General features: G+C 38.6%; 1 protein-coding gene across 1 annotated transcript in view; it reads left to right on the top strand.

Moving 5' to 3' along the window:
• The window catches only part of CCDC141 (coiled-coil domain containing 141), a 193,212-nt gene that overhangs the window by 144,139 nt on the left and 24,676 nt on the right, over nt 1-24,397 (top strand). The window contains exons 10-17 of the mRNA XM_077776352.1: nt 457-576; nt 2,148-2,339; nt 7,789-7,968; nt 10,716-10,895; nt 11,459-11,584; nt 13,876-14,064; nt 15,528-15,707; nt 18,125-18,274. Of these exons, the coding sequence (XP_077632478.1) occupies nt 457-576; nt 2,148-2,339; nt 7,789-7,968; nt 10,716-10,895; nt 11,459-11,584; nt 13,876-14,064; nt 15,528-15,707; nt 18,125-18,274 (1,317 nt within the window). The remainder of the gene's footprint in view (nt 1-456; nt 577-2,147; nt 2,340-7,788; nt 7,969-10,715; nt 10,896-11,458; nt 11,585-13,875; nt 14,065-15,527; nt 15,708-18,124; nt 18,275-24,397) is intronic.

Below are 24,397 nucleotides of genomic sequence, written 5' to 3'. Positions count from 1 at the left end.
TTAATACCCAGGCTTTGGACTTTTACTTCAAGATGTGCCTATAAACTGGTTCCCATTCAACTTACAGTGGATGGTTGTGAGTTGGTTAATCAGATAAATTCATCTCTGCTAATGTGTTAGCAAGTGCATGATCCTTTCTAGGTAATATAGATAAATTCTTAGGAGATATGGATGATAATTTATATCTCATTGCTGTTAACAAAATACATGTCTGCTAATAAATGCACATCTGTATACTCTCTGGTAGTGGGTCAATGGTATTATGTCATATGAAGAGCAACATTATTAATTTAAACATGAAATTCTAAAATATTTAAACCTATTTTTAGATGAAAATTGGTATATCCACTTTAAGTACAGTGGGAATGTAGAGTAGAATTTATGTTTTCTATACATATGCAAACATGTATGCAAATACATATTACTAAGACTGCAATCTATTCCTTATTGTTAAAGGTGGAAATGTCAATTCAGAAAATCAGTACAGTACTTTCCAATGCAGTGGATGTCGGTTCCAGTCTTTCTGAATCAGAGAAGATTTTGACTAAATGTTTGGAACTAGATATTCAAGCTAAGGTAAATTAAATAGGAATTATTGTTATGGTTATGATTTTATAAACATGATTTCTTTATATTCAGTGGTTATAGAACTTAATGCTAGTTCTCTTGAGTAATTCTAAGTATTATGGCAACTAACAGCTTAAAACTTCTTTTGTGTGTATCTAAATTATTTATACTTTAGTGTGCATTTATTAGGATGTTTGAGCTCACTGAAACTTTGTAACCTGGTATTAAACACTCATTTGGCCCCTTTTCCTTGCCTGGGAGATGTTAATAACTCCTTTTGGGAGGCCAGAAGAGGCAGGGAGAGTGCTTCTCTAAGACTATTTGTGATTTTCTGCTGGAGTAAGTTACAAAAGAAAATTACCAGAAGCAACATGCATTAGTGGAAGATTCCAGGAAGCAAATAAAAATACAGTCTTGTTTGCAAACCCAATGTTCCTCTTCCTAACATCTCTAGCTCCCCCTCACCCCTTTCACATGGGACTTAGGTTCAAATATTCTTGCTGGTAGCTCTAAATCTGTCCTTAGGCCCAGCCTACCCCAGCAGGTATTTAGGAAGGTGAGTCTAGGGCCTCTCCTGGCTCACCCAAGTCAGTAGGCAGTGGCCTTGTTNGCAAACAAGACGATTTTTTTTTTTTTATGGAGTAATTTTTACTCATTATTTAAAATGTTTAAAATAAAACATATGTCTGAATTCAATTTCATTTTTTTTATTTTAAAAGTTTTTAAAGGAACAAAGAAATTGCATGGGGAGATACTCCCCGGCTTCCTCCTACCCAGAGTGCTATCTGGAAGCAACACTTGGAAATGAAAATTAGCTTCATTCAACAGCATACTCGGGAAGCATATTAAATACAAGCAGGGAAGCAATTCCTCCTTGCAGCAAATGACAGTGAAGCTTTTTTTCTTTCATTTTTGCTTGATTTTTGGCTTAGTCTCATATACAATTTTACATGGTTCTTTCTGGGTCAATTGTATCTGTAATGTCTACAATACCTGCTTATCCATTTTATCAGTGAGATTTTACCTGCCAGAAATTGCACTCAAAACAAATACAGAAGAGTAACCCTTTAGGCTGTTTAGATTTCATATATAGCATTTCCCCTACACTTGTTTAAAAATCCTTCTAGATTGAGATTTAAATAAGACTGCATAATTGACATGCCATTTTTTATAAAGGAGTAAACGTGCCATCTATTGTATAACAAAATTAGTTTAAATATTTGCTAGAGCTATTGTTAAATTCATAAAGCTGTTCTCATATATAATTATTAAATAAATTATTTAAAACATATCTGCCATTTTGTTTCATGGCTTTTCATACCAACCTTTCTTCTATTTGTGACAGAAAATAAATGCTCTATATAAGGAGCAGAGCTGATAGAGTGAGAGATGGTTTAAGATGGTTTTCATTTTAAGATAACTTTTTCTTTTAATTTTGAAAGCTGTGCCTCTCTTTCTTTGAGGAGAGTTGGTCCAAGTTCAACTAATAATTGTAATAGATGGATGTACAGAAGGTAATTAAATGTTAATGTTCATGATTCCCCTGTCAGCCTCTGACCCCCTGTGCTTGGCTTTCATAGGAGACAGCACAAGAATTAGAAGCAGCTGCAAAACTTATGACGGAGAAAAATGAATTTGAACCTGACGAAGTGGCATTGCTTTCTTCCAAAGCTAAATGGCTAGAGGAAGAATTAAAAATACATGGCCAAACCATCACCTCCAGGTCACAAGTCCTGCAAACTTATGTGGCATTTCTAAAATCATCAGAAGAGGTACGGTGCCTATGTGTTGACCTTCTTTGGCAAGGTGGCTTCTGCCCATCTTCCTGCTTTCCTGGGGGATGGAAGCCCTTGTGGGTGGGTCCATGTCCCCCATTCTCATGCATGTACTCACTTATAAACTCTTTATTCTCCAAGGCACCATACAAGGACTCAAAGAGTAAATTGTTTACTGAAAAATAATGCAAGTGTGTAGGTGTAGATATATTCACAAATAAGCAAAGTAGTTGTGATGGAACACTTTTTACTGTGGCCTACAAACATTTACAATATCCTAAACATAGAACAGATTTATTTAAAAATAAGTTGTCTTCTACCATGGATCTTTTTGAATACTTGAGCAATTAGTGTAATTCATTTAAAACACATACACAGAATCAGAAATTATGGGCATTTGGGCCCACTTCAGATCTGTCTTGTTTGATGCCTTTTAACAAGTTATCTCTGAGAGCTTCCTCTGAGGTGCTATTTTGATAGGGTTGTGCCCGAGAATCTGTAGAATCCTGTCTAGAAGAACAAGATTCCATCTCTCAAAGGTCCCAGTCTCTGGAAGATGACATCAGTAATGGAAAAGTGCTAGGGTCCCACCTCATTTAACTCTGGTGGTAGTGCACCCAGATGCACGCAGACCCCACTGCTTTCAGGGAGGTGGGTACTGGCCTAGCGGGAGGTGGGGCCAGCCAGAGTTAGAGAGCATGTTCGATTTCCATTTTCTCATCCCCCACCCTCCCACGGTCACCCTTCTCTCCTATGGACACCGTCTAGTCTAAGCACATTTCCTCTTTCAGCTCTCATTCTGCAATGTTCTCAATTCTTGTCATGCTAAAGGAAGGCCATGCCTGGTCCCTGCAAATCTCAGGTAACCACTGCCTCCCCTTCCACCTCTATACTCCTCCTTTTGTCATTTCTGGCTTTCTTTAGTGTTTTCTTAGCCCTGAACCCTCATGGTTTAGGACAGAGGTATTACAATTGACAGGATTATCCTGTTGCTGAATGTTTTTATTTGAAACTTGAAATGGTGGAGAAAGTACAAAGGAGTGCTGTTTTCTGCATCTTCATTGCCAGAAATGCACCTGCTTGGCTTCTAGTTCTGCATCTACTTCCATGGCCACCTTCCATGGCTCTTCTGGACCAAGAGCCTCTCTAGGGCTAGAACTTTAGCTTTGCAAGAAACATGTTCTCAGAAGGACCTCATGCCCTTTCACCCTCTCTGTCTTCACCAAATCTGTTCTCCACCCTGGTGGAGCCTTCTGTCTTTCTTATCTTGGCAGTGCTCCATCACCCTCCGACCCCCTCAGGCTGGCCTTCTCTCCTCACCAGCTTCTGCTTATTCATTTCCAACCTGCTCCCCATGCTGTCAACTCCCTGACTTCCACCCTGACCTACACTGCCAATTCCCAATTCTAGACCAGTCCAACACTCTATTTACTCAGCTTCCATTTCCAAGCTTTCAGACACTCCTGTGGAAAATCATACAGTTGTGCTGATTGGTGCCATTACTATGTATGGGTCTCTGCTTCAGCTGGGTCCCCCATATGCTCCCTATCTGGTGCCCATTCAGTAGCAATTCTCAAACAACTTCAGTTTCCATCCCTAAATCTCAGCCAATGCCTGTTCCTCATATGTGACTGAAAACAATGAAACCATTGAGCCTAACTGTCTTGTCCTCCATCAACTTCCAAACCTACTTGACATATTCACTTATCCTCCAGTTGCCGATAACGTGAAGCCTCTATTCGTGCCTAACACAAATCAGTGATCAGTCTCTCCCTGTACACACCTACATCCTTCAGAATCTAGCTGCACCTAGACCCACCCTCTCATTCTTGAAATCTGTTTTTTCTGTTGTCTCTTTCACTTTGGTCTATAGCCATGCCCAATGGTCTTGCCCTCGCCAAGGCTGCCACTCTGTAGTGTTCCTTCCCTTCACACCTGCACTTCTGGAATGGGAAGATGATATTCCTCATTCCTGCCTGCTCATCCTCCCCAAGCTTCACCCCACCACCTCTAGTGTCTTCCCTTTTTGGTCCTGGCATTTGCCACCTCTTCACTCCATTGAAAGTGTTCTTATAAGCTACTTACTAGTTGACAAATGACATGGTGTATTTTCAGTCTTCACCCCCACTTAATCTCTCTGCCACATTTATTTAAATCACTCACTCTCACTTCCTATAACTTTTTAAAAGATTTGTTGAAGTATAACTTACACCTATTTTAAATTCACCTATTTTAGAGTGTAATGATTTTGAGTACATTTACAGAGTTGTGCAAAGTATCACTGCACTCAAGAGTTAGTATATTTCCATCACCCCACATAGAGCCCTGGTGCATATTTCTAGTCAATCCCCCCAGCCTCAGGCAAGCACTGATTTGCTTTATGTCTCTATAGATTTACCTTATTTGGATATTCCACATAAGTGGCATCACCTTGTCTACTTCTTTATCTGTTCCTTCTCCTTTTTCCTCATTTAGTTTTCTGTTCCTGAATTGTGGTATATCATGGAGCCCTTACCTATGCTATCTCTTTTGGACATTCTATATACTTTCCCTGCAAAATTTGAATCCCCGCCTATGGTTTCATTCCACCAATAACTCAAAAACAGTTGCTCAGCCCCAACTCTCTAAGTCCCAGATCAATGCTTTCAACTTTCAGTCATACTAGTGACCTGTGTATCCTAAGGCTCCTAAAACTCAGCAAAACACAACCAGTTATCCACCTTTCAAACATGGTTTTCTTCTGTATTTTGGCACTGGATTAATGACCCCTCATTTTTCAAAAGTCTGAGGTAGAAGCTTCAGTCTTTTCCGAGCCTTTTCTCAAGGAGCACATATTTTGTATGAGACCCCATGCTTTTCATTCCTGATTTCATCTAATCCTTATAACATTTCTATGTTTAGTTACTATTATCCCTACTTTAAAAATGAGGGAAACGGAGACTCTGAGAAGTTAGGTATCCAAAATCAAACAGCTGGTAAATATGGAGACTCAAGTTCAATCCTCAGTCTCCTTTTGTTTTTTCCTATATCAATGGCTACGCTATCCCTTGTTTATCTATAGGGACAACCTAAAAGATTTCTGAATTCCCCTCCCCTCTACTTGTCCCTCATCATCTCTTGCTCAGCTTAAAGAAATTGTCTTCTATCTGTTGTCTCTACCTCCTTTAATTCCCTCCCATATGCCTTTCAGAAAATGGTTATTTTAAAGCAAATCTGTTCAGGTTACCTCCTGGCATTCAGATAATATGAAGAATGTAATTTGTGAAACAAATTATAAATAACTTTTACCAAAAAAAATGGATAAAGGGGCACCTGGGTGGCTTAGTCGGTTAAGCGTCCGACTTTCGCTTAGGTCATGACCTCGCGGTTCGTGGGTTCGAGCCCCGCGTCGGGCTCTGTGCTGACTGCCAGCTCGGAGCCTGGAGCCTGTTTCAGTCTGTGACTCCCTCTCTCTCTGACCCTCCCCTGCTCACGCTGTCTCTCTCTCTCTCTCTCCTAGAAATAAATTTAAAAAAAAAATTAAAAAAAAAATGGATAAAGTATTAACGTTTATCACTTATCCAAAACATAAACTGGTACCGATTCAAGGGAATTCCTGTTCTTGCATTCAGTGCTTTTTTGAGCAGTTGGAAAAGGAGGGCGAATTAAAGTTTATGTTTTCAGAGTTGCACATAACTGGCAGCCCCTCAAATTGACACCCGTACAATCCTATAGAAGTACTGATAGTTGTCATACTGATTTTGAATCAGTGTTGTAGCTATCGGTTGTTTCACACTAATGAGAATCTCTCACATCATGTTGGTTACAGGAGAAACCAAGCTGAAACCTGGTGGCCAGTTTTATCCCAGCACAATGACCCCTCTAGCTTCTTTCTTAACTGCTCAGCTTCTGCGGCCTAAACTTCACTCACACTAAGAGCTTTTATCATGCTCTGAACCAGTCATTATTTTCACACCTGTGCTTTTGCACGTTATTCCTTCCATCTGGGATCCCCTTCTACTCCATTTCACCATAGACACTTCCGAAAGACACAGATCAAGTGCCACTTCCTTTGGGAAGTTCCGCCCTATTTACTCTGTGTAGAGTTAGTGGTCCCTCCTCAGCTGGCCCATAACATTGTGTGTGTACTTGCTTCTGCGTTATGATAATTTGCTTATGGTTCTCTTTCCCCTAGAACTATCTTTGGGAACCCAAAGAAATAAATGCTTAATTCTTACTAAGGAATCTTAAAAGACTCCATGGAGGAGGTAGCATTTTAACTACTTCATGAAAGATAGGTAGGAGCAGAAAATTAAGAAAAGATCATTCTTGGCTGAGGAAAGAAGCATCAGCAAAACAGACGCATGAATAAATGGACTATGGGAAATGAGACTAGAACTGTTTCTGAGCACATTTGCAGGCTCACCTATTAAGTTCATTTAGATGAAGGATGATGCTAATATCTTTAAAATATTGTGACTAACCATTGCCTGAAATTTCTCACCCTGTTTAGATTGCTCTTTGAATCTCATACTATTGGCTATTAAATATTAATTTAATGCATAAAAGCTTGTGTCAAAATTTTTCTACAATTTCTACATTATCCAATTACATGTTAATCCATAGCTCTGCAGCTGTATTTGGTTTTATATAAGCTCTGATCAAAGAAAGTGATTTAAAATAATCTAGTACTGCTAGCATTGGTTAGCAAATGAGGAAATATAATTTTAGGCGGGTGAAGTAATATACCTCAGTAAGATTAGCTCATGAGGCAGTTTAATATTAACACTTGCACAGAAAATTAGTAATTGTACTTTTCATTCTGGTTTATCACTGATTAGAAGGAAATTTTTCACAGGCTTATACTTCTTTCTGATTTGTATTCCCTGTGTGTGTGTGTGTGTGTGTGTGTGTGTGTGTTGTATGTCTTCCTTCTGAATTATAAAACTCAGCTTTAAATGGGACCACACTGGTATTTGACATAAATTGTCCCTACTTGCCAAACATGCACATATGTAATACATAAATATGGTTTTGGCTGTGGTAAGTAGGTCTTGTGGGTAACAAACTTGTCAGCTTAATTTGCTACCAAGGGGTACTCCTGTCTGTCAACAACCTAAATAGATCTGCATCTCTTTTCAGTTAATTGACAATATTCAATAATTATTTAAAGAATTCTGATATGTAGTTACCATTTGATTTTTAAATAGGCTTTTATTAGAATCTACTGTTATTTTTCTTTAAAAATGTTTTTAAGGAGCGCCTGGATACCTCAGTTTGTTGAGCAGAACCTGCTTGGATTTCTCTCTCTCTCTCTCTCTCTGACCCTCCCCAGCTCATGTGTGTGGGAAGAAGGGGGTGCATGTGGGCACACGTGTGCACACTCTCTCTGTCAAAATAAATAAATAAACTTTAAAAAATGTTTTTAAGTGTTTTTAATTTTCCTTTATATTCTCATTTTTTTAAGGCAGAGGAGCAGTGTCAGAGCCTCAAGGAGTTTTACCAAGCTAAAATCCCACAGAAGCAAGAGGATGATGCTGAATCCAAACATCAGTTTGATTCAGCTGAGAAGCAGTGGCAGCTATTTTTAAGGAAGAGCTTTTCAACTCAAGACCTAGGGCTTGAGTTCCTTAATTTAATAAATATGGTAAGAATGATATTAAATGTGTCTATAAGAATTACTGTCAAAGTCAAAATCATAAATTCAAGTGCAACTGTCTGGTAATCAACCTTGCTGGTTTAGGAAGTTTGTTTGTTTGTTTGTTTGTTTGTTTTAGCTTTATTCAACCTAGAACAGTCCTAAAGGCCAGCCTTTACATGCTTATTTAGTCTTAGGTTGACTATTAGTTTATAATGAAGGCTATTTTTACACATGCAAGTCCTTCAAACATTGAAAACAGTTCCTATCTCTAATCTGAGTTTTTTAGTCAACTGACCACTTATAAATCCTTTCCATCATTTATGAGATAGTTTCATTTCTCTCTGCATCCTAATTATCCCTCCCAGAATTTTCTATGGTTTGCCAAAGTCATTCATAAAATGTAACCAAAAAGTGAGGTCCAACATCAACACAAAGTACAACAAAGTGGACATCATTCTTTACTAAGGAGACCTAAGATTATGCTAGCATTTTTAGCAATAATTTCACTTTGCTGGTTCATATTAGGCTTGTGATCAAATACAACTCCCATTACATTTTCATTGCAATTCCTACCAAGCTAGATCTCTCCCATCTTCTATTTGTCAAGCACTTATCTTTCTCATACACATGTGGGCTTTTATATTTGTTTATTCCTATTTAATTTCATTTTACCTATGATTCCATCTTGTTAAACTAACTTTGGCCCTGCTATCTACTACATTAGCCATTTTTTCTGAGTGTAAGTCTATATATTTGATAAGCAGGCCTTCTACGGCTGCAAGTAGAGTTTTAATAAAAAAGTGTCTGTGGGGTAAGTTGATGTCCCAGTCCATTAAGCAATTACTTGATTAGACAGATTTTTTAAACAATCACAGACACTTCCAATAGAACTTTATTTCAACCATTAATTCACAACTTTTTTCCTACATCTGTAGTGAGAGCCACAGCCCAAAGGAAGGTCTACTTACCAAGTATCCTATCCATTACATAAATATAATTTGACATAAATCAGGCTGACTCCTTGTGATCAAGGAATTCTTCCCAAAGTGCTCACAAACTGCTTGATCAATGATGAACTTACTGCACTGATTTTCAATGTAAGGCTTACCAATCTGTAAATCATGTAGCCCATTCATTTCCCCCTTGTGAAAACCAGGGCATTCTCCTTTCTCTACCTTTCTGGCCCTTCTCTTATTTTCTGCAGATTTGCAAAGATAACTGACATCTGCAATTTTCCCAGTACTCTGAAATGTGATAAATCTCAGTCTGGAGCTTTAATTCATCTGGAAGAATTAGGTTCTGTAAGTCTTCTCATGCACTCTGAGCCACTCTTTATCTTCTCTAGCTCAACCTTTGTGGTTTGAAGATCATTCTTATTAAATCTATGTGAAAAGAAAGTATTTAATAGTGCTGATTTATCTAATTCTATTCTTAAACTTCAGAGGAATCTTGCTAGGCAATTTGCCCATGTTCTTATGTTATACAGGTGCTTTACTGTAAAAACTAAGTGATATTTCATTCGGAACATTTAGAACATGTATTATCTATTGATCTATCATCTTTCACATTTTCACTTTTTTCTTTATATAGTCTTCAGTCTCTTGATTGTGTACTTCTCTAATTTGTACTCAGAAGCGAATTCAAATATTTGCAAACTGTATTTTTGTCTATCTTTTTCATTAGAAACTTCATTTCAGAAATTTTTCAGTTATGAAATTTCCAGTTGGATCTCTCTCTTTTTTTTTTATTATTTTTATTTATTTATTCTTTTTAAACATTTTTTTATTTATTTCTAGGAGAGAGAGAGAGAGACAGCGTGAGCAGGGGAGGGTTAGAGAGAGAGGGAGTCACAGACTGAAACAGGCTCCAGGCTCCGAGCTGGCAGTCAGCACAGAGCCCGACGCGGGGCTCGAACCCACGAACCGCGAGATCAAAAAAAATAGCACATGGTCTTACTCTTTACTTCTTTTATTCTTCTGACTGCAATTGAATTTCCCCTTGTTTAAAAACATTGTTTATAAGCTTTCAAATCAGGCAGCCAGAACATATAGAAATTGGGGAGAGGACTCAGAATTTAGATGTGATTCTGATTAATAGGTTCTTAATAATATGTGAAAGATACCCTAACTTTATTTATAGTATAGATTAAAAAATATCATTTAGGATGGGTTCTTCTGGGTATTATAGGTACATAATAGAGATTTAAAAATACAGAGATATATAGATGTTCATTTCAGTTCTTACAAAAGGGAGTAGCTTCAAGAACTGTTCACAAAGAAAATTTGAAATAATTGTAGTATATACAATGGGATAGTTGAAAGAGAAAAACATACCCCTCATATTTCTTGATACTGAGACTTTGACATATTTTAATGAGTTATTTAACATTATTTATAATGTTAAAAGATGGAATATACTTCAAAACTTATGAATTAAAATTATCGTAACTAAAACTATTCTGAATCCTGGCGCTCATTTAATCACCACTTAAGACCCAGGAAATAACCTGACCCTGGCCAGGGGTGGAGAAGGTGGGGACTCAAATACCACTGGGTTTTGAAGAACCCAGGACCTGGTGTCCAAACATAGACTATAGGTTCTTAGAGTCCCACTGTGCATTCCACACTTGTCTTGATCTCAGAACCATGCTCCGTGTTGACTATGATCAAGTGTTTGCTTCCTAAAATAGTGTATTCTAAAATGTTGTTTCTCTTGGGGAAGAAAAGCCATTATATGGATTATTAATTTAACAGGCAAAAAAGAATGAAATACTAAATGTGAAAAATGAAGTGCACTTTCTGGAAAACACTTTGGAAGGCCAGAAGGCAGAAAGAGAAGAACTCAGCCACCTTCGGATGACATGGCAACTTAAAGCCACGGCAAGCAAGCCTGTGAAACAGCAGTGGGGAGCATTCAAGGAGCAACTTAGAAAGGTACAGGAACATGCATGGATATCATTAAATCTTGAAAAGGAATGAAATTCTGCAACATAGAAGAGATTTTAAAATATGATGCTAAGTGAAATAAGCCAGTCACAGAAGGATAAATGTTGTAGGAGCCCACCTACGTGAGGTACCCAGAGTCATCAAATTCATAAAGAGAAAAACTAGAATATTCTGAGGGAAGGAGGGAGTGGGAATTTCTGGTAAATGAGTACAGAGTTTCTGTTTGGGATGGTAAAAAGTGCTAGAGGCAGATGGTGGCAGTGGATGCACACCAATGTGAATATCCTAATGCCACCAAACTGGGACAATTAACAACTGGTTAAAATGACAAATTTTGTATGTGTATTTTGCTACAATAAAACCAAAACAAAGTTTTGGTAAAGGAAACCCAGGGCCTGCACTTTTGTTCATTGGTGGCTTAGGACCACAAAGTCACTAGAGGTAGTGAGTATTTTCATGGGGACTGAAAAGTTTGATGATGCACCAGTCATCACTGGATTGTTGATGGTGTCCAAGAACCCAAACACATCACTATCTAATGTGTATTTCAGACTACTTACAACTTAAAACTTCTTCAGGAAGCACTTATGCCTGTGTCTGCACTTGACCTTGGAGGGAACCTCCAGACCATTTTAGGTCTACAGAAAAAATGGAATGAAATGAAGCCTCACCTCCAGGTGAAGAAACAGAGTGATGGACTTGGGTGAATGGGAAAAAAAAAAAATCAAAAACTGTTTAGTTGAAATTTACCTAATTAATTTTAATAGACTGATGAATTGTTATTTTTTAAACAAAAGCATTGTTTGTCTAAAACTCTACTTTTTAATTTTTAAATGTTTATTTATTTATTTTGAGAGAGCGAGTGAGAGAGTACATGTGCCCACACTAGAGCAGGGGAGGAACAGAGAGAGGGAGGGAAAGAGAGAATCCCAAGCCGGTCCTGTGCTACAGTGCAGAGCCTGATATGGGGCTCAATTTCATGAACCATGAGATCATGACCTGAGCTGATATCAAAAGTTGGACTTTGAAACAACTGAGTCACCCAGGTACTCCTAAATCTCCACTTTAAAAACACATTTTTCTTACTGTTTTTCTGCACCATTCTATATTTGATGATACACAAACATTCAGACTGCAAAATGCAAATATATTCTTACCTTAGATTATTTTAATTTACACTATTCCCTTATTAATGTATTTATCACATACATTCATCCTAATTATTTCCCTATAGACATGTTTTAGATTAAGACATCACAGAGCAAACCTGGGCAAGCGTTGACACAGAGCTCTGCTGCCCTTTGTCCCTGAAATCACCACTATGATGTCACCGTCCCCACTCACTGACACCCCAGATTCCGACCACTCTCCCGGGAATCTTGCTGTGTTCTCCCATTCTCCCTCTCAGAGAGCCCTCAGGAGATGAGAGAAAACCATGAGTCATGTTCCCAGGCCCTGACTCTTCATGCATTCCATACCCCCCACCTCCTGTTGCTCCTAAACCTGATACAGCTGCCAAAAATGTTTGCAAGTCATGCTGTCCTCTTGCCTGGCTTCTTGTTCTTTGCTGCAAAGTTAAGATATCTACATTGCTGTTGGTCACTACTTCATAAATGTTGGCTTTGAGGAATGCCAAATTAGAAGACTAAAGATTCCTTTAGGGAAGGTCTATTTCAGATTCTTTTTTTTTTTTAATTTTTTTAATGTTTATTTATTTTTGAGAGATAGAGAGAGACAGAGTGTGAGCAGGGGAGGGGAAAAGAGAGGAGACACAAAATCCAAAGCAGGCTCCAGGCTCTGAGCTGTCATCACAGAGCCTAAGGCGGGGCTTGAACTCATGAATCATAAGATCATGACCTGAGTCAACGGTAGACAATTAACTGACTGAGGCACCCAGGGGCCCCTATTTCAGATTTTTTAAAGGTAAAATTGATATAGTATAAAACTACCTCCCACACACAAAAAAACACACCATTGTAGCCCATGGTAAAATCTTTCATATAAATTCTTAGAAAATTTGATTAGCCTACATGTTAGCTACTTTGATATACCTTGTGTTATATACCTATTGGCATTCCATGTATGCATGCATGCACATGGCCTTGTACATGTGTGCGTGAGTAAATCCTTCTAAGTCAGGGCCATTCCCAAGCTTCATTAGTTCTTTCACTGTGGTATGCATATATTTGATGCCCTGATGCTTGATTTAAACTTGAAGACCTTTATTAGGTTTACTCTTCTGCAAAGTATTTCCTTAGTCTAAATTATTTCCACTACTTTTCTCCCCGATATAAGATCCATCCCCGACATTATAGTGGCTTCCTCTTTGAGTTGTCCACCCTTTGCAAGTTCTATCCCAGAATCTGGATTCCTACAAGGGATATCTGAGCAGTGCTGGGAAAAGGAAAGCTGCTTTATCCCTCCCTACATGTGGTGGTTATTTGTGGATTCTGGGATGACCATTTTTAAAGTGGCATATCTACCACATTGCTCAGCTGGTAGTTCATTGTGATCATTCTGTTATCATAGAGGACAAATAATTCCCCTAATGTATTTTTAGACTTGTCTTCTCTTGGTGTTTTTTATCATACCACCTGATTCTAGTCTATATTAACTATCAGAGATGACCATGCCTTCATAAAACATCTAAAATACACTCATTTAACAGATAACTGGAGTATTTGGTGTGTCGCAAAAAATATGTGACTTTCTATTTCACCACCTTGCTTTGAAATATGTTTTTTGCATTTCTACCAATTTTTTTCCAATTTCTGAGAAGATGGGAATAGAATAATGTATCCTTATCATTAAATACAAAGCCTGGATTTGTAGGGGTGGGGTGGGTCCGACAATAAATAATGGTTAACAAATGAGAGAATAATTCATGATTTAGATCTTCCTATAGTCCAATATAAGGGGAAAAGATGTCTAAAAGCTGGATATCTTTTATTGCTTTCAACTTTTCTAGCAACTGAATGTTGAAGTTCAGTACATTATAAAAGAATCAGAAGAGTTAACTGGCAAAGGGGCCCCTGTGAAAGAGAAGTATCAACAACTGAAGGAGCTTATTCACCTCCATCAAACACAGAAAGAGAGAATCCAAGATTATGAGGATATCCTGTACAAGGTAGTCCAATTCCACCAAGTTAAGGAAAAGGTAGGTCTTGTCATGGATATCTGGAAGACCTTCAGCTCTATTTTTTTGTTGTTTATTTATTTATTTATTTATTTATTTATTTATTTATTTATTTATTTAAGAGAGCTAATGAGCGTTGGAAGGGGCAGAGAGAGAGAGAGAATCTCAAATAGATTCTATGACCAGCATGGAGCCCAACATGGGGTTTGATCCCATGACTGTGAGATCATGACTTGAGCCAAAATCAAGAGTCATATGCTTAACCAGGTGCCCCAAGACCCTCAGATTTAAATTATGAAATTACAGGGACACCTGAGTGGCTCAGTCAGTTAAGCAGCAGTTAAGACTCTTGATTTCAGCTCAGGTCATGATCTCATGGTTCGTGAGGTCAACTTCCACATTGCCCTCCACGCTGACAGTGCACGAAATCTGCTTCTGATTCTTTCTCTTTCTCTCTGTCTGACTCTCCCCAGCTCGCACTTGTTCTCAAGATAAATAAATAAACTTTAAACTATGAAATTAGAAATAAATTATTGTGTAATAAAGGCCAAATTGCTTATTCTGGTGTTAGAAGTTTTCCACAATCTAGCCTTTAACTTTTTCTCACTATGCTTCTATCCTCCCTTACATTCCAGACAAACTGAGCTCTTCTTTGTCCCTCAAAGATGGTGGACACCTTCCTAATTCTACTATTTAAACTCTATCCTTGCTTCCAACAAGCCTACCTTATTTGGACTTATTCATTTCTTTTATAAATTCCCAGAACTTTCATAGTTTATCTCACGCATTTGTTATTTTTAGTATCTTGATTCTTAATTACTCCTTCTACCCACCCCCCAACTCAAGTGTAAGCTCTCTGAGGAAAAAAGATAAATTCATGGGTTTTATTTTTTGTATCTTAAGTACCTGACATTATGGAGTACTCAGTATAGGTTCAAGTTATTAGCTTCTACTTTCTTCTAAATGTTTACTTATTTATTTTTGAGAGAGAGAGCCTGTGAGCAGGGAGGGGCAGAGACAGAGGGAGAGAGAAAATCCCACACCAACTCTGCCCTGTCAGCATAGAGCCTGATGAGGGGCTCAAACTCACAAACTCTGACATCATGACCTGAGCTGAAATCAAGAGTCGGATGCTTACCCAAATGAGCCACCCAGGCGTCACATTATTAACTTCTATTAGCAGAAAATGGAGATGTATTGATATCCCTTTAAAATAGCCTCTGAATTTACTCAGATCACGAACCTAGATCTTGCAAAGGTTTTAGGCCATTACCTTCTTTAACAGAACTGATAATATTAGTTCCTCAATTTTACCCTTTTGATTTGAACCACTGTGACATTTATTTGTCTAATAATTATATATAGCGTTGGCAGCATTTTGACCAGGAAGTAAAATTGGTTATGGGAATTAGCATTTTAAAAAAACATATTTGCCTTCATGAAAATATGAAACCCATGTTAATTGTTAATGTTCTAAATTTCAGCTGGGTCAGCTCATCAAATCAAGGGAGATGGAGTTTTTAGAACAGCCAAAGGAGGTGGAGGATGGCCACGAAGCCCAAGTTCAGCTCAGTCGCTCTCAGGAGAAGCAGGCGTATATTGATCAGCTCCATAAACTGGCCCTCTCCCTGGGAGTGGACATCATCTCTTCAGTGCAGAGACCCGTAAGCAAATTAGAGCACCATCATTCATACCTAACTAAAGCTGAGAGTTGGGCTATAATATCAATGAAACCATGCAGATTGCCTAACACATCTTGATTAAAAAATACATTAAGCCATTAGGATAGTTATTTGTGATGAATGTCTACCATCTATAACAAAAGAAAAAATATCTAAGAAATATCTGTTTATAAAAGTATTGTTTTATACACCTATTCTCATGCTAATTAAAAATAGAGTTGTAGAGCTGTGCTGTCTATATGCAGTAAGTTTTTCACATCTGAAATGTACCTAATGCACTGAAAGAACTGAACTTCTCATTTAATTTATTTTTAATTAATTTTAAATTTTTTAATGTTTTTTATTTATTTCTTAGAGAGAGAGACAGCATGAACAGGGAGGGTCAGAAAGAGAGGGAGACACAGAATCCGAAACAGGCTCCAGGCTCCAAGATAGCTGTCAGTACAGAGCCCGTCGTGGGGCTCAAACCCACTAACCATGAGATCATGACCTGAGCTGAAGTAGGCTGCTTAACCGACTGAGCCACCCGGGCACCCCAATTTTAAATTTTAAAACTGACACTCAGTGTAACTATGGGAAAACTTTTAACGTGGGAACAGCTTGGATATGTGAATTTACATTTTAAGTTATCAACTATGAAATCTGACTACATAGAAGTTTAGCAACAATTAAGATGTGCTGCATGTGTGAAATACACACTAGATTTCAAAGACTAGTATAAAAACTGTATTAATATTTTCTACATTTGGTTACATATTAAAATGATGATATTTAGACATATTTGGTTGAACAAACCACCTTATGAAGATGAATTTCACCTGTTTCTTTCTTACTTTTTAATATGACTACTACAAAACTTTTAATTATTCATGTGACTCAGATTGTATTTTGATTGGAACAATGCTGCTTTGGCATTTCAGATCTGGAGGGTATTCTACAGATAAGCTAGCCCGGGACACTCACTTTATAAAAAAGGAATCTGAAGCCCAGAGAAACTGCTTTATCCATGAAAACCCAGAATAGAGGGGCTTCTGGCTTCAAGAAGGCTTGGGCACTAGTCATTGGACCTGCTGTATGCAAATGGACTGACATTACCAAAGAAGCCTAAAAGAGAAGAAAATATTTCCAGATTATATTTTTATAAATAATACATTGGACTCTGATTTTTAATATAATCCATTCCTAAATTCCTAAATTTAGGGGAGAAAAGATTATATTTTTTCTATCCAATACGTGTAACAATAAATCATAATGGCCAATTTTATTTTAAAGTTCATTTAAGATATCCATGAAACTAGGGGCGCCTGGGTGGCTTAGTCGGTTAAGCGTCCGACTTTCGCTTAGGTCATGATCTCACGGTTCGTGGGTTCGAGCCCCGCGTCGGGCTCTGTGCTGACTGTCAGCTCAGAGCCTGGAGCCTGTTTCAGTCTGTGACTCCCTCTCTCTCTGACCCTCCCCTGCTCACGCTGTCTCTCTCTCTCCTAGAAATAAATAAAACATTAAAAAAAAAGATATCCATGAAACTATATGGAATACAAAGAACCTAAAATTGTTTTTTGTTATTTTTGTTATTTTTTTAATGTTTATTTATTTTTGAGAGATAGAAACAGAGTGCGAATGGGGGAGGGGGGAAGAGAGAGGGAGACACAGAATCCAAAGCATGCTCCAGGCTCTGAGCTGTCATCACAAAGCCCAATGTGGAGCTTGAACTCATGAACTGAGATCATGACCTGAACCAAAGTTGGTCGCTCAACCGACTGAGCCACCCAGGTGCCCCTAAAATTGTTTTTTTTAAACTAAAAGACAGAAATACAAAATATCTGTTGCTGTTAATAGGATCAGTTTTTAACAAGAAGGAGCTTTCTTTTTAAAGAGTTTTATTTTATTAATAAATGTACTACAAAAAGAAAATAAAATAAGACCTCTCACTTTGCACAAATAATATAAATTGTTCTCTAACTCTCATCTGGCTTTGGCCTCAACAGCCCTCTGTGCTGAGCAGAGATTGGTGCAATTGTATAATGAACCTGAGGTTAAGTTCAAGTTGACAGGAAAATTATAGTGCAGAAGCTGAAGGTTTCCGATGCATATTTTATGCTTTTGAAGTAAAAATTATACCTTATAATAAACGACGTCTCTGAAGAGTTGAGTATGATGAGCAAATCTTCAAAACGTAAGTTTCAAGACTGGAAATGCAGTGATTTGCCTTTCCCGACATGTTGGTGTCTGGCTTCTTTCTGCAATCATTACAGTATATTCAGATATGCTTGAGGTAAAGTAAGCCAGGAACCTAGTTTTTAATGTCCTCTATGAGTTTCCTAATGCAGGTAAATAGTATATCTGTCTCACTGCTGTTTCTCCTGTTCCCTTTGTCCCTTGCACTTTCGTTTCATTTCCAGAACTGCTCTAACATTTCTGCCAAGAACCTACAGCAGCAGCTGGACGTCCTTGAGGGGGACAGTGTGAACTTGCGTGCCAAAGCCGAGGAGCATGAACAGACCCTGACCCGCTGCTTGGAATACTGCACTACAAGGGACAATATAAACGAGGTGGGGTGGTGGGGGTGGGCAGCAGCATTGCCAAAAGTTGCTCTGAACTGAAAGTATGTGTCTCAAGAGTCTGCGCCCATGCACACACACTCAGGAGACCATTTATTCAACTTTGACCTTTAATCTACCAAGCAATGGTCCCAGGGCTCTGAAAGTTTGAGTAAACTTCAAGCACCCAAGTCAGTATGTTGTCAATGCATAGCAAAACCTAGAATGCACTATTACGGCCTTTTGTTTTTCTTTCTCCCCACTCAAGTCTGTATAGCAGTTTCTTGCTTGAGTGGATGCAGCCCATCAGGACAGAAAGGGTGATGCTGTCCCCAGGCAGCCAGCTCCAATCTGCTGAGATTCTATTTAAGCACCATTGACTCATAGTGAAGGGGGTGCCAAAGGCCAGGGGAACAGGCTCCTTGCCTCAGAGGCTACAAAGTATTATCACCAAAGTCAAGTGGCTGGTTTCATATTTCCTCAAATGGAGTGGCTTACTGGCAAAACAACTTCTAGAGAAAAAGTAATAACATGAAAGTCATCGTCTGCATCCATACATCCCCTCAGGAACACATAATTCTACCTCCTCTCCCTCAATTCTACCCAAACCCCTAGCCCCAAATATGTAACAAGCCACAGCCACCCTCCCATAGTTAAACTTCCATTTAAATAAACCTACTCTGGGGGAAAAACATAGACCAGGATGCAAAAGTCCTGGTTTTTAACTGAGAACTGACTGCACAAGATAAAGTACTGTAATTCTTCCAGACTTATCTCCATTTGGAGTCCATTGTCACGTGTCCATAACAAAAGTAGGCGCAGGAAAAGGAAGTGGTAAACCTTCCCTAACATTCTATCTAGTCCCAATTTGCACAATCTAGGCCCAGCAAGTATCAAATATTATCAAGCAACATTAGCTCATGGACGAAAGCATGAGTCACTAAACTTGCGTGGTGGTCTAGTTCTGGCGTGCTCCTTCCTGAAGGCCATGTTTTTATAGACCACAGGTAAGTGCAGGAAGGAAGCAGGGCTGGAAGGAAAGAGAAAAGGGTAGATAGTGAGAGAGGCCATGTGGATCCCAGGAGAGAAACACATTTCATTTTAGCAACGTGCCACAAGACTGTAGAGGTGCTGCTCGGAGTTGGTGTTCCAGGGAGTCATTCTGGGCTAGGGATTCATTTGAGGTTAAACTCAGAATGTAGCCTACCCTCTATGGCTGCTCCCAGTTCCTATACTGTAGCTAACAACACTTCATTCAGGTCTTATTAAGGAAAAACAATATTAAAGAAAGAAACAAGCATTATTCTCCCCAAGGCTATACCATTTAGATTTGGAGGATTGCGAACAAAGTTTCTTACGACCTTTCTCTAGAGTTATCTTCTTTCTTCCCATCCTCATCCTTCTTCCCCACCCTGTGCCCTGCCCCTTCCTCTTCCCCTTCCTCCTCCTCCTCCTCCTCCTTCTTCAGTAAGCTTTCGTTTTGCCAAAAATCTGTCTCCCTGCAGGGATGTTCAGCTCTATAATGACTGAAGCCACAAGCAGAGGAGGCTAAGTCTTATTCTGAGCTCCCTGTGGCTCAGTCTCCACCTTCCTGAAGCGCTGTGGCATTTATGGAGCTGGGTCCCCCTGTTCAGGCCCTTCCCACAGTGGTTCTATTTACAGGCTGCCTCGTGATGAGCCTCTGCTGGAAGCCAGCTAGCCAGGATGACAGATGTCCCTTGTAGTCACAGTAGGGACACCCCAGGATTGTCTGTACCATAACAGGAATGAGCAACCAGATACATGTGGGTTTGCGTTAGGAATCAGATAACACTTTAACATGATCTTAAACATTAAGAGAACTAGTCTTCCCATTTGCTTCTACTTCATATCCAACTAATCTTTGATGTAAGTTACAATCTCATATTTAAAGGTTCTTTGAAAATCTTTGATCTATTTCTCCTTTCCTTCTTTGTAGAAATGAAGTAGGCATGTTACAGTTTAGCATCCACATGGACTTTCCAACCATAAGCCGAATGGGAAAATAATCAGAAGAAATATTTTCAGTGCAGTTTAGTAAAATAAATGTATGTATGCTCTAGTTTGTATTGTGAATATCAAAGTGCAGACAGGCAGGTTCCAAGTAGTGAAAATATTTATACACCTAGACATTTTTAAAAATGTTTTATTTGTTTATTTTTGAGAGAGAGAGAGAGCACAAGAAGGGGAGGGGAACAGAATCTGAAGCAGGCTCCAAGTTCCCAGCTCTCGGCACAGAGCCTGATATAGGGCTTGAACTCACAAACTGTGAGATCATGACCTCAGCTGAAGTCAGACACTCAACCACCTGAGTCACCCAGGCACCCCTAGACATTTTTATTATACTATCATTATTAATATTTGGTATAGGCATTTGAAACATTATATAAAATTAAAAGCAATATTTTAGACTGCTTTTTGGTATTAAAAAATGAAGTCAGACACCCCACTAGGGAACCAAACCAAACACTGCATATGATTTTTTAAGTTGATTGGAAAGCACATTGTTTTGCTTAAAGTGCTTCTTGGAAGTTCACAGCTGCTGAGTTGAAATAGATTTTGAAAGATTTCTACTTTGACATCTTCATTTTTAAGATGAGAAAACTGAGGTGTGTATGATTTTCATTTGAGCAGAGTGCTACCAGACTACAGAGTTTCTGTTCATGGTGTGTTGAGGAGTCAGCTTTGGGCCAAAAGCTCATTCATTGGCATTGGCATTTATTGGGCACCAACACACTATCACTTACTAATCTCAGAGTTCATCCCTCATGCCTGTTTTAGCCCATTCGACCACTGTATGGACTGATGTTCCACGTGTCTTTTTTTCTGTGTTTTCCTCTCCAGCCTTATTTTCTGGCATACCTGTTACAAGCTGTTTATATACCCTGATACTAAGAGCAAGAGTTCATTTGATGATGCCCTGACTAGCTTACATGGTTATAACTGCACTAAAGGCTCTTAGGAGAGGACTCAGTTTCTTAAGGCAAAATGAAATGGGTTGTTCTAAATGTGATTTTTTTTTAAGGGATGTGATATTCTCTAAAGACAAAGAGCCATGGTTTTGTGCCTTGATTATCTTTGGGTAAAATATTATTTTCTAATTTCATATACTATATAAGACATAGGAAATTATAAAATCTCATTTTCTTCATGCCTGCCTTCACAGCCTTCAAACTGCCAGATTTCGTGGCGTTTTTTCACTCATTTTACCCAAAGATACATTTTTATGCATGAATGTTGAATTTCACTATATATTTTCTTGCCTGGCAACATAAATAAGCTGCTAATACACAAAGCACTTATAGACATTCTCTGTGGTAATATGTGACAGAGCACCATTAGTTACTCATTCTTTTATAAGTCTTCATTTAGGAATGTAATAAGTTAATACTGAGCATGTTTTCTACCTGCAACTTGACCAAAAAGAAATTACTTTTAAATTTACCTAATGTTAATAGAAGTTTGTAACTGGAGTCTAATTATGGATCCCAAACAACTACTTTGCAGAAAAATATAGCAATGACAGAATTGGTTTTACAATAATCAATTCCTCCAAAATAAGTTTTGCAAACATAAACTTTCATATAATTTTATTATTTTAGCCAGCGATTTTTACACTGCAGTGACATCTTTACCATTCAGGAAGGGAGCAGAAAAGGACTTTGTGTATATATAGTATATTCCATGTGTCAGACTCTCGTGTTCCAGTTACACAAATTTTTTTGCCAATTTGGGTAAGTCGGTCATCTGAGTTCCAAGGATACAAGGCAGATTAGAAGCAGTAAGTTAGAACTGGGGAATAGACACATATCCAACTAATATAATCAGACTTCCTGACATTGTATGGCACTTTGCTATTGAGTGACAAAATGGCCATGGAGAAATCACCCACTGGCAGGACATAAAGCAGAAAAAGAATGCGTGGACAGGGAAAACACACAATGGGCAGTGCTGTGGTATAGTACAGGTATTCCAGATTGATAGCCCTAACTCATCATTTTAAGAAAAAACTAAACTATTATCATTCAACACATATCACTAATGTGACTACTGTGTACTGGACCACAAGAATACAAAAGTCCTCAGGAAACATGGAGTCCAGAGTGAATTAAAGCCCATGGGACTTCAAGTCACAACCAGTTGTGACCAGGCCACATTGTGGGTCCATTCAGAGGGTATGTATAAGAGAATAGGAAAGAGTGTAATTTGTTCTGAAAATGTCCATCCCATAGGCATAAAATGTGTTAGAAGTTTGGTGTTTAACATCTGCAAAGTGACTCTTTTTCCTGAAGAATATAGAGAATTGAAGTTTAAAATCATAGTTTTTGGGTGCCTGGGTGGCTCCGTAGGTTAAGCATGTGACTTCAGCTCAGGTCACGATCTCGCAGTTCATGAGTTCAGGTCCCACACTGGGTGAACTTGAGCCCCACTTCAGGTAAACATGAGTTTCACTTTTCTCTCTCTCTTTCTCCCTCTTTCTCTTTCTGCCCCTCACTCACTTGCACCCTCTCTCTCTCTCTCAAAATAGAATAGAATAAAATAAAATAAAATAAAATCATAATTTTCATGTCCAGAAAATAAAACAAATATATTATAAAGATACCAGACTTGCAGGGTGTATAAAATAGCCATTACTGAGACATGCTGCGATGTCCAACGTCAAATGGAGCAATCATTTTCTCTCTCCAAGCTGCCCCACTTCTGCTGCTGCAGGCCTGGCCCTGAGCGCAGGAGGACAATGGCGCATTTGCCAAGCAGAAGGAGGCTAAGGGAGCCTTGTCCCAAAGTCTCTCTAGAATTTAGTCTAAATATTCTACCCATCATAATTGTAGCAAATCATTCAGGTTGAATTATGAACCTTTAGGTCCTTTCATTTCAAATGCAAGCCTCCCTAAGAGGTAATAACTGTGAAGCCTCTGTTACTGAAAATGAGCATTGGAAAACTTGTTTCTGGAATCGGCAAAAGGATGGGCAAGAAATGAAGCTCATGAAGTGGACCTTAAGAGAAATGGACTGTTGCTTTTGCATTTTTGCTACTGGCCAAACCTGTGCCATAGTTCCAATGAAAGGCTTTTGTATTTAATGTGTTTCCTTAGTTTCAAAATGTCCCATGTCCCTCACATAAATTGGCCTTGCCAGCACCGGACTCACAATAATACATTCTTCTGCCAAAGCAGCCTCGACTTGTCGAGCAGTCTTGTCAAGACTAAGAATAGCAAGCCAGCCTGCTTGTCATCAGCCTCCTTTGCTTCTGCTTCTTCTCAAGAACGTTTGTTCATTCTTAACCCTGAGAGAGGCTTACTGCTCCCTGGGAAATTTGGTGAAGATGCTCATTCTGCTAGTTGCATAAAAACTACAACTTGCAAAAATGTTTAATGTTTATTTTTGAGAGAGAGAGAGTGTAAGCAGGGGAGAGGCAGAGAGAGGGAGACACAAAATCTGAAGCAGGCTCTAGGCTCTGAGCTCTCAGCACAGAGCCTGACAGGGAGCTCAAACCCACGAGCCATGAGATCATGACCTGAACAGAAGTAAGATGCTTAATCAACAGAGCTACCCACATGCCCCCAAAAGAACTACAATTTCAAAGTCTTAATTTTTTCCTAATTATACCTCTATTAACTTAGTCTGTATATTCCATAACAAATATGGAGGAGCTGAACAAGTAGAGAGATAGGAAAGTCACATTATTCATTAGAAAAAGAAAATGCTCCTGTTTTTTTTTAAAGACTTTTAGAAATGTTGTTAATATGGATTATAACAACATCAAAATGTTTCTAACAGAGTAAACTGTCCTGCTCCAGCTTTGGGTGTTTTTTCCTGCTTATGTCCTCCTGTTGAGCAGTTGTCTTGGCCATTTTCACCATTCCCCATTGTTGACAAGCTAACTAAAGTTAGAAACAGCTGCAGAAACAATGATCCCATAGCCAAGCGACCATGGCACTCAGTTCCTTTAAAAACATGATCCCACGTTATATGAGGATTAGATGGGAAGTTAAGTTTTCATGTTGGAACGTTTAGGTAAGAAATTTAGGCACGGTTGGATTTTTCTGAAAATCTGGTTGCTAAAGGCAGTTCATTCTGCTGCCTTCCACTTGTATCTGCAATAGTTCAAAATTT

The sequence above is a fragment of the Crocuta crocuta genome, unplaced genomic scaffold (assembly GCF_008692635.1).
Source record: "Crocuta crocuta isolate KB4526 unplaced genomic scaffold, BGI_CrCroc_1.0 scaffold17, whole genome shotgun sequence".
Lineage (NCBI taxonomy): Eukaryota > Metazoa > Chordata > Mammalia > Carnivora > Hyaenidae > Crocuta > Crocuta crocuta.
Note: the sequence above shows the minus strand (reverse complement) of the source record. Positions and strands in the feature narration are given on the sequence as shown.